General features: G+C 47.7%; 1 protein-coding gene across 1 annotated transcript; it reads right to left on the reverse strand.

The window, feature by feature from the left end:
• Window positions 1-2,671: 2,671 nt before the first annotated feature.
• On the reverse strand, window positions 2,672-10,499 carry LOC147124905 (interferon-inducible GTPase 5-like). The gene has a single exon (XM_085994665.1). The coding sequence runs from the start codon at window positions 6,065-6,067 to the stop codon at window positions 4,874-4,876; it is 1,194 nt and encodes a 397-aa protein (XP_085850791.1). The 5' UTR covers window positions 6,068-10,499; the 3' UTR covers window positions 2,672-4,873.
• Window positions 10,500-11,531: the final 1,032 nt, after the last annotated feature.

Below are 11,531 nucleotides of genomic sequence, written 5' to 3' on the forward strand. Positions count from 1 at the left end.
CCCCGCGTCCCTCTTGGGGCACTGCAACTGAATATCGCAGCGCAACATGCCGCAGCGCCACACGCTGCGGCACGGCGCGCTGCGGTACTGCTGGCCTTCCTCCCCTTTTTAAAGGGGAGGGGCCTGCACCAGCGCGATCAGAGATCGCGAGTGCCGGCAAAATAGCCCGGCACCGAGGAGAGGTGCCGGGCACTTGGGACACAGCCGGCACTGCCCGAGGGGTGCTCAGGAGGCCGGGGACGGCGGCGTGGGGAGCTGCTGGCAGGCGGCCAGCAAAAAAAATGGCCACCCCGCACCTCCCCTTTAATTAGTGCCACTACCGCCGCAGGTCGGCCCCCATGAACCGGTCGCAGGTTGCGACCGGCGCTACAGCAGGGGGCACGACCCAATATCGTGATCAGGGCGGTAGCGTGGCGCTGCCCACACTGATGACGTCATCGGAGGCGGTGCAGTGCTACAGGCTAACGCCGCCATTAGCGCCCTGCTAAATTTCACGGGGGGCGTGGCCAGTGGCGCTAAAGCCACTAAGCGTCCTCTTTGGGCGCTAACTGGTGGCGCAGCCCACCGAATTTCTAGGCCTTTAAAGTGAAGTTAATGAAGAAGTGCAAGGATGCACAGTTATAGATGTTAGCAGTAGAATGTCTAGCAAAGGATGAGAGAGTATCCTTTGAGGACGTTGTTGCGTTCATTGAGAAACAAGTTAAGGAGATGGAAGGAAGCCAGATAGGGCAGTGCAGCTGATGGGCATAATGCTGCAGTGTATTGTGTGGAGCAAGATAAAGAGACCCTCCTAGAGATGGAAAATAGTAAAACCAAGTTAGAGGACAATCAGGATAAATTAGAAAAAGACAAGCTACGGCTGATAGAAGAGAATCTAAAGTTAACTGGTGAGAAGTCAAACTGGGAAAAAGAAGCTGTAGAATTAAAAAGTAAGAATGAAGCTTTTCAGAAACAAAATGAGGTTCTTCAGGACCAGGTCGGTGCTTCGACAGCTTCTTCTTAGACAATCCCTCGGAACCGAGGGTGACTTGCTTCCACATTAAAAATGAGTTCTCAGGTGACTGATGAGTCCAATGCGGGGCCTACAGTCTCTGTCACAGGTGGGGCAGACGGTGGTTGAAGGGGCGGGTGGGTGGGGTGCTTGGGTTGACATGCGCTCCTTGCGCTGCCTGCGCTTGGCTTCCGCTTTCTCCCGGCAAAGAGACGCGAGGTGTTCGGCGCCTTCCCGGATGCTTCTCCTCCACTTTGTGCGGTCTTGGGCCAGGGATTCCCAGGTGTCAGTGAGGATGTTACACTTTTTCAAGGAGGCTTTGAGGGTGTCCTTGAAGCATTTCCTCTGCACACCTGGGGCTCTCTTGCCGTGTCGGAGCTCCGAGTGGAGCGCTTGTTTTGGGAGTCTCTTATCGGGCATGCGGACAATGTGACCCGTCCATTGGAACTGATCAAGCGTGGTCAAAGCTTCGATGCTGGGGATGTTGGCCTGAGCAAAAACACTGACATTGGTGCGCCTATCCTGCCAATGGAATTTCAGAATCTTGTGGAGGCAGCGTTGGTGGTACCTCTCCAGTGCTTTGAGGTGCCTGCTGTACATGGTCCATGTCTCTGACGCATACAGCAGGGCGGGTATCACTGCTGCTCTGTAGACCATGAGCTTAGTGCTGGGTTTGAGGCCCTGGTCTTCAAACACTCTCTTCCTCAGCCCCCGTAGCCTATGTCAGCAGTGACATGGAAAAACCTCTGCTGGACCGTTCCACATATATTGAGAAAGCAGTTAGTGTCCTAACTAGAACTCAAGTAACCCCTAAGCTGCTGAGACGCCGATTTAAAAAAAGAAAAAAAAGAGAGAGGAACCTAAAGATTTACCGACATGGAAATTATTAACGTCTGTGCCGAGACAAATAAAACACAAGGTTGCTGAGTGAAAGGAACCTTTAAAAAAATGCTGGAATTTCATTTTGTGTGAAAGTGTGTGTTAAAATGTGAAAGTTTTCCTGACTATGAATGTTTAAGAAGTTATAGTATTTCTTTTGTCTGAAAGTCTGTCTTAAAAGAAAGAAAAGGGTGTAGGAGAATGACTGCCTTTGATTGAGGAGCCTGATTTCAGGGTCCCAGTGTGTGAGTGATAAATGATCCTGGAGTATTGAACCCATGTGTTGCTGAGTCTGTTTCGGTGAATGTGCGAGGGTCTCACGCTTCTTGCAGCTTGGTCGCGCTCTCGTGCTTTTATCCGTGATGCCAGTGAAGATGCGAGTGAGCCAACAAAGATCCAATTGTGATGTGTGTCCAATGGGTCAGCAATGAACAAGCTGTATCGTGTGCGGTCTTCACATGGCTTGGCAGGAAATGAGTGAGAGGAAATAACTGAGTACACTGGGACCCATTCAAATCCTCAGGCTGCTTTGGAATGGGCACTGACAGTGAGACGCTGCTTTTCCAATGTGAAAACACAGAGGATATTACAGACGAAGGGAGACATTGGACAGGATCTGGGTTTGTATCCGAGGCCTATCGTGAAGCTTAATTTGGTTCTCGAGGCAATTACACCAATTAATTTAATTTAACCTATACAGCCACAGTCTGAGCAGCAGGAGTCAGTACAGCACTGGTAGGATTACCACTTAAACACTGAGCTACAGGACAGACATCATGAACTGGACAGGACACAATTCAATGTGATGCTAATGAGAACTTTATTTAATTGATTCTCCCTTTCAAGGAAACTCCGATGGTCAAAACAATCACTGAAAACATAGCAAGAAATGGACATTCAGAATTACAGGCACACAGACTTGGCTGAGTTCAATTTGGTTCCATAGCATTAGATTATACTACAATTGTCTCTGTACTATTAGATTACACTGCAATTGTCTCTATGCTATTCGATTACACTGTAATTGTCTCTATACTATTAGATTACACTGTAATTGTCTCTATACTATTAGATTACGGTACAATTAGCTCTGTCCTACATTACAACAGTGACTACATTTCAAAAGTACTTAATTGGCTGTAAAGCACTTTGGGATGTCCCGAGGTTGTGAAAGGCACTATATAAATGTAAGTCTTGCTATACTGCAATTATAACTAAAGCATGAAATTCTTGCAGTCTAACTAATCAATCATTGATTTTGCAACCTCTGTACATTCTTTCTATCGGTCTTTCATTCAAAGAGACAAAGCCGTGCTCTGATCTGTTTTGAGTGTCTCACCATCAGTGTTTCACTGGTCCAGGTGGTCCCAGTACTCAGTGGAGAAGTTCACCCTTTATAGTCCGATTTGGTGCAGTCACTGTAACAGATGTTACAGTGCTCAGGTAACGGGAACTGAAACAATCCAATAATCCAATGTCCCAAAAACATTAGTAATTATTGATAATCTTTGAGTAATAGCCAGTCTGAAATCCGTGAGAGCTTTGAAAGATTCATTTTGGTGAGTTTCCATTTTTCTCATACAGGTAAATATGTTGAAGTGAAAACAGAAACTGTTGGAAATACTCAGCAGGTCAGGCAGCATCTGTGGAGAGAGAAACAGTTAACGGTTCAGGTCGATGACCTGGGTTTTACAGAGAAACTGGGGGTGGGAGTGGGAGTAAAATCTGGCTCCATCTCTTTCCTTCCATTGCTGTGTTGTTGTGGCTTCCGAGTCCTCCTCTGAGAAGACAAGTGCTGATTTAGTTGGAGTGAGACCTTTAAATTTCAGCATCAAATGTAACGCTGAACTCCAGTCCAGTGACCAGAATGGAATGTGGGGCAAGTGTGACGTATCGGGGTGAATTTCCGAGGGTTTCTCCCACTAGTTCACCATAACTACATCAGAAGATCCGTAAAAACTCCGGAAAATGTCACACTTGGTATTGACACTGCTTTTCTAGGGTTTCCACTGCTCTTCCACCGAAGTTACAGAGACGAGCTGTAGAATCTCCTCGGAATTCACCCCCATCGAACATAAAGGTCTGATAATATTGGAAATATGGTCTGTAATTGAACTGGATCTGATTCCCGATAACTGTCCCAATTGATGTTTTTACTGCTCTTGCAGTCAGCCTGTGGCATTGTGTTAAACACATATTGCACTGTTTAACTTAACATTTATTTACCATTCAACTACTGAGAGCCTGAGAGTTCAGCAGGCACTATATCAGCATAAAGATGGCCAACACTCTGAACAGAGAACACAAAGTCCATGTCGGCTGTTTCCAATAGAACAATCTCCCCTGTGATGCTCTCATTTTAGCAATGATGCTTTTCCTGTCAGGGAAACTGCTATGAACTGAAGAACCAGTGACAATACCAAAATGAGAGAAACACCGAGTGCGCTGACCACAGAAATCAGGACTGGCCGAGGAACATTCAGGATGGTGAAATGGAGAGAAAGCAGATCATGTCAGGAGTGGAATTGCTGCAATTCTGGAATTTACTCCCATTTATTCCAGAGACTTGAGCACATAATCCAGGGTTACTGAGGGAGTGCTGCACTGTCGGAGGGGCTGACTTTCGATTCATTCATTAAACCGAGGCCCCGTCTGCCTGTTCAGGTGGATGTAAAAGATCTTATGGCTCTACTTGAAGAAGAGCAGGGGAGTTCTCCCAGTGTTTTCTCCAACATTTATCCCTCAACCAACATCACTAAAAACAGATTAACTGGTCATTCATCTCATTTGTTGTTTTTGGGACCTTGATGTGCACAAGTTGGCTGCCGTGTTTGCCTCCCTTACAACATTGACTACACTTCAAAAATAATTCATTGTCTGTGGAATAATGTGGGATGTCCTGAGGATGTGGAAGATGCAACATCAACACTACTTTCTGTTTTATTCTTGAACTTTTAGTGATTTTTAGGAGCTCAGTGTGATGATATTTTAGTGCAGACCATTTTAATCAGTCCCAAATGCAGCCTTCACCACTCTCTGTGCATTCTTCACAAGCTCATCCAATGCATCATTCAGCAGCTTGTGGGTCATTACAAATGATGTTCCTGCTCCAAAGAGGGAACCAACGACTGGTATGAAGTTGAGGGCAGCCTCAATTACTGAAATACCAACAAAGACGGAACCCAGCAACATTCTTCTCACAAATTCCTCATTTATTTCACCCATCAGAGGAGTTTCCACCACTGCTTTCAGAGTTTCCACAGGTTTCCTTACCGTGTTGGCCAGTCTTTGAAGAGAGGCATCATCCAGACCCAGATATTGACGGAACTGTATTATTGCTGTAACCAGTATCCCAATGTCACAAACAAAGGATAGGCCAGGAATGGGCACAGCTCCCATTGCTCCGGAAATTGTTGCCAACTCCCAGACTCGTTTATTTAGCAATTCTCTTTTAGTCTCTATAATTTTCAACGTTGTGTTTGGAAGTGACAGCAAGAAAACATGCTTCCTTATATCATCAAGGTTATTTGCAAGGGTTTCCTTTAATGTTGGGAAATCAAACTCATTCACTTTATAGCTCGATATCAGGAAAACAGTGGGTGATGGAATCCCTGCCTTTTTCAAGTTGCTGACACTGTCATTCCTGATCTTTTCCAGTTCTTTATCTTTGTTAAACGTTCCACCATCCATTTCAAGAGCACGGAGATCATTATCAATTTTAGATCGAACAAAGTAGAAATTCTTCCTCAGCTGTTTAATCTCTTTGGCAAGTTTTGCATCATTTTTTGTGAATCGACAGCCTGAGATTATGATGAAGAAATCGAATTTTTTAAAGTCCATTTCCCTCAGGTATTCATCGGCTGGGAATTTTGTACTTCCAATTCCTGGCAGGTCCCAGAAGCAAACATTCGGCAGGCTGGGATTTGGGTATGGGGTTGGCTTCATTGTGGTTTCTGTGTTCCCAACTTCAGCTGCTCCCCTATCATTTCTCTGAAGCCCTCTCATAGTATTGATGAAGGTGGATTTCCCGGTGCCTGTTTCTCCCGTCACTGCAATGTTAAGCTTTACATTCTCCAGCTCCTTTACCTTCTTCTGTATCAGAGTCGCAGCCTTTTCCAGCCCACCCAATTCATAAGCGGACTTCAGTTCTTTGAACTCTTCCTGATTGAAGGCTGTAGAGCTTGGAGACTGAGCCATCTGATCTCTGTAGAAAAGAATGATTATTAGACACTGTGTATAATTTCTCCAATGTTTGTGTGTCTTTAGTCAAAGATTGAAGGAAATCTACAATCGGAACTTGTGATTTAAAGCAGAAATCACTGCGGTGGAACAATTCACTCACAGCCACTGAAAGATGCATGGAGCTGAAAGCAAAGGGACTTGGGAGCCTGTAACATCACTGATCTCTCTCTCCCCATCCTTCAGTCCTACTCTCGATACTCCTGTGACATGTGCTGTAAAGGTACTCCTGACATTTCAATAGCTGGCGGGAAAAATTTGGTTGCTTTGTGCCACGTTATGCCCCGAGGTGGCGCTAATGGGAGGCGCAAAGCGACTAGTGCCCGGGCGCGGTGCCGCTAACGCCTTCTGTGAAATTCAGCGGGAGGTTAGCGGCAGCAATAGCCGGTAGCACCCTGTGGTGCTGCACCTCTGGCGATGACATCATTACCATGCGCAGCACCCCACACGCGCCCTGGCCGCAAACATGGCTCGCGCCCCCTGACCTACCACCGAACACGATGTCCCACAGGGTCGGGGTGCCGTGTTTGCGGCCGGGGCGGCGCTAATTAAAGGGCTGGTGCTGGGTGGCCATTTTTCTTTGGGCCGCCTGCCAGCACCTGCCCCTTCTGGCCTCCTCCTGCGGGGTGCCAGCCACGATCGGGCAGCCCGGCACTCCTCTTGAGTGCTGGTCTCTTTTGCTGACGACCCACTCCCCGGTGGTCCAGCAGAGCCCGGTGCACGCTGCACTAGGCCCCTCCCCTTTAATCAGGGAAGGGAGGCCTGTAGTACCGCGGCGCTGTGTGCCGACACGCGTGGCACTGTTGCACGTAGCGCCGCGCTATTCAGTGGGAGCATGCCAAGAGGGAGGGGGAGCGGTTCCAGTAGTGTCCCGCCTCCTGCTTGGGATGCTACCATTCAATTTTGGGTGCGGGAGCGCTAACGTTTTTGGGCCGCTAGAAGTAGTGCCTCGGCAAAGTTATCACCCCAAAGGGGGCACCACCCAATCTTTCCCCCCTTGTATTCACTTTGGAGTTTGTTGTATTAAAATAGAATGTGCACCTATATTGTGCTTTGATATTCATGAAGATTAGAGTCATACAGGGCAGTGCATGTATTTAGTGCTGACGGAGCCAATCAGGTTACAGGAAACTCTTTGGTATCCAGCACCAACAGGACTGGGATGGTGCCAGTTGATTAAAAATTCTGGATAACGAAGAAGGGACATGGAGTGACAATGGCCCAAGGTACGAGAGTCCCGTTCCGCAGACAAAAGTGCTGGAGCCCCGGTCCACAGACACAAGTGCTGGAGTCCCATTCCACAGATAGAGGTACATGGGACCCGGAAACACAACCAGGGGTGCAGGAGCCATGGTTACACGGCAAAAGGTACAAGAACCCCGGTTACACAGCCACAAATATACAGTATACAGAAGCCTTGTAGGGGGTGGTGTGGGGTGGCGCGTACGCCCAGTCAGTTATGCCTCTGACTGTTTGTGAGCAGTTCGAATCGCTCCCACGCCCCTGGGTTCTAGACACCAGACGTAGGTACAGGCGGCGATACAGAAAAGACTCGAGTAGACAGGTGGTTTGGATGTGAGAAAACCAAGATTTTATTAAAATAGAAATTAACACAGTCTTATGAAAAGTTACTAGTGTAAAATTACAGGCAAATACAAAATAACTATATTTTTACAGGGAATGGGGAACACACGGCACATCGAGGGAAAACAAACTATCTTAACAATCCCCTTATCCTTATCCACCCCTTATACCTAACTAGATTAAGCTATGAGGGGCCAGAATTCATGCTCACCAATCCAAAGATAAAAGCCAACTGTTAACGAGTGCGAGTTTTGAGTCTGGTTTCTGGTCCTTCTAGGTATCCCGTCGCCACGTGGTCTTCAGGGGTGCGGTGCTGGGTCAGCTGCTGCGACACACCTTCTCCCCTCCGCTACCGTCGTCATCTCGTCTCGATGGGTTCTCCTCTTCTTCTCCCTCGGGCGGTCGTCAGCGGTAACGTTATATTTATCGGACAGTCATCAGTCGTTACCGTTTAGATTTTACTAGCCATGCATCAAACGCCTGTATATTCATTGTGGCATAGACACCTGCGTTATCGCATTGTTCAACAAGGTGTTTGTCTTCACCACCCTCAAGGACTTTCTTCCCCAAGCGTCAGCTTATAACTAGGCGCTTGGTTTACTTATTGATACGTTTTTCGCTGCCCTGCTCTGCCCTTATCGAGTTATTATCGTCTTCTTTGTCTCCACTTGTCATGTCTCGCCGGACTACTATACCAGTCCTTGGCTACCTGCTCAACTTCGTCTCGCCCCTTTCTGCGGCCTGGGCATCCTGGATGGCTGTTGACTTGGGCCTCGCTCACCTTCCTAGCAGTTGGTATGGTGTTACTGGCTACTGAAAATCTGCTCTGGGGAGAGAACCCGCCACGAGGCCAGGGCACGAGTACAAGCGGCAGCCCAAGAGGCCGGAGCCACGAGAGCAGAGTCAAGGGCAAGAGCAAGAGAGAGAGATTGCTACCCAGGGCCTTCAGTTATACTCCTCACGATAACCCTTATCTGCACGCCAAATCAGGTTAGTTCTTTGTCCCAATCTTGGCGGGCTAGTTTAAATAATTGTAGCAATCTAAACTAACTGTTTTTAGATGGCCGGTAATTGCACCTACTGGCCTGATTTCTGAGTTGTTTTGTTATTAATACATCTTAATCGGCCTGACCAGCCTTGATGGCTTCCCTAAGCTGTTCCCGATTATTTATGCAAACAACTTGATGGCCTTAAGTATAGGCCTAACTGGTTTTGATCTGTCTCCGATTTGGCTTAATGCATAATTCAAAGTCCTGTCTGCTTTTCAAAATACAAAAGTATCTCTTCACAGAAACTGCAGCTTTGGTTTCGATTTCCCCAAAAGCTGCTTGTGCCACAGAGTCCAAGCTTTTAAAATCTTGCAGGCTATTGGCCACGAGGTGTGGACGCCATCTTTGGGCACCCTTTTTAAAATGTCCATGCAGGGTCCCTTTTATTAATAATAACCTTTGGGGAAATGTAGGAATTTTGCGAATCTTACAGCCTCAAAACCTACTCCAGAATTTTGCCGGTTATTAGAGAATTCTGGATAATTAGGTGCTGTTTAAATGAGAGTTTCCTGTATTATTATTTACACTGTCATGTAGGGGCAAAGAGCACTGCTGTGTTGTCATGTTGTAGGATGGGAACTGGATTGAAGGATCAGTCCTTTATTTGAAGGTGGGAGAGAAGGAGTTCAGACAGTGGTGACAAAGATAGACTGCGAGGGCAGGAATTTCCGTAACTTTAGTAGTTCCCACCTACAGTATACAGTTCGATTAGGGGCAGTGATCTGATAGAAGTGGGACTGAAGGAAAAGTTAATTGAGGGAAATGGGGGCAATGAATGATACAGGGAAGGGGAAAGTGAAGGACAGAGGGAAAGGAGGAAATTGATGCCATTGGGGTAGAGAGAAATGGGAAATTTTGGCAATGAATAGAAGAGGAAAGGAGGAAATGGATTGTAAAGGAGGAGGAAGGAAAGAGGAAATGGATGTTTTGGCACTTTTGATCATTTCTCCACAGGGAGGATTAGTGAAACAAGTAAAACACGTTTAACCTTGTTTTCTTTTACAGTGAAGTGGATTCTCACTAGTTTAGATGAAAGGTGGTCAATATATTAATTGAAGTTGGTTTCCATAAAAACTATAAACAACAAGCAACTCATTAGCTTGTCTCAGTCAATTGCTAAACATCTCACACCCATTGGCTGGAATTTTAACTACAAAGAGTGAGTGGCCTCGATTTTCATTGGGCCGTGAGGCGGGCTTTGAGGCGGGCGGGGGGTTAAAATCGCAAAACCTGGGGGTCGGCATCCCCCCCCCCCGCCTGGTTCCCGCCTCCACGCCATTTTAACCTAGGTGTGTCTGATTGACCCGATTCAGTCCCGCCTGCAACAGGTAACTGGTCTTTAGGGCCCTTAAACAGCACTAATTAGCCTTCATAATCCCATTTTAACAGGCCCTTGCCTGTTTAACCCTTTTCTCACGTACAACACGCCTGGTGGGGATCATGCCTGTGAAACCTGGCGTGAACACTATTGGCTTGTTGATTATCAGCTGCAGGTCCAACATTAAAGAGGATATTTAATCAGTCATCATTTGCAGGTGGCAGGACTTTGTTGTCTCAGGTCTGGGGGAACTTTTACCAGACCTAACGACACCTGTGGAAGGTTGGAGCCTCACACACATCTCCAGTGTGACCTCCTGGGAAACCCCTCTCGCCACCCTCACTCAGCGCTTCCTCAACGGAGTCATACACCAGAAGCATGGGAGCCATTTATTTCCTTCGCTTCTGGGCATTAGATGAGCTCAAACACCAGCCGCGGCACCAGCAGAACCAGGAACAACAGCAGCAGCAACAGGAGCACCAGGCTGCTGCTCACCCACCTGAAGCTGCACAGGCCAGAAGGGGCCAGCGCTTGGAAGTGGCTTGAGAGCACCTTGCTGTACTTCAGAGGGCCATGGGGACCCATATCTGCATTGGCAGTCCTGCTCAGAAGGACTTCCATGAAGGTCTGGTTTCTCTGTTCAATAGATGCCCATCGCTCCTCAAGAGACATCATTCTAGTATGAGCACTCACCATGTTTTCCATACCCTGGCGACTTATCTCCTCCATGGAGGTTGCCATCCTTTCCATGGTGATGCGTTCATGTGCCAATGACTCCACAAAGGCTCTGCTCATGTTCGCTATGGACTCCTCCATTTGCTCCATACTCACAGCGACCCTAGAGACAAAACCTGCCAGAGACTCCTGCATCTGTTCCTGGAGTTCCATCACCTCTCATCTTATGGATGGACTGAGAGGCAGAGGGTCGACATGCAGCTGAGCCAAGCTGGCAGAGTCCTGCGCCCTCCGATGAGGACTCTCCACTGCTGTCCCTGTCTCCACAATCTGCTGATGCTCACTTGTGAGCTGTGATACACCAGGTGACAACACTACTCTATGTCCCGAAGGTCCCACCAAGGTGTGAGTGTCTGCGCTGGTGCTGGGTGCGCTTATTTCTGCTGACACTGCGCTGTCAGAGGTTGCAGCTTTCTCTGAGGAGTTTGGAAGCTCAGGCTCTTCCTCCTGGACAGTGGGGACGGGGGCTCGCGATGGTCCTGTGGGGGGAGTGAGGAAAGAGTTAGAGATGTGAGGTCAAGGTTACATGCACATTGCATATTGCAGATGATCATAGGTCCATTTGTTATAGCTTCAGAATCATTATCAGTGACTCATGCAATGTCAATGAGAGAGATGGAAAACTATTCTGTCACCAGCTTGCTGTGATGCACCCGTCTGTCCGTCCCCCACTTGCGCCTCATCCTCCAATCCCACGATCTCCATGATCGCCTCCTCCCAGGGGGTGAGGTGGGCT

This window comes from Somniosus microcephalus, chromosome 1 (genome assembly GCF_052327205.1).
Source record: "Somniosus microcephalus isolate GS21.2 chromosome 1, FLI_Smic_1.0, whole genome shotgun sequence".
Taxonomy (NCBI): domain Eukaryota; kingdom Metazoa; phylum Chordata; class Chondrichthyes; order Squaliformes; family Somniosidae; genus Somniosus; species Somniosus microcephalus.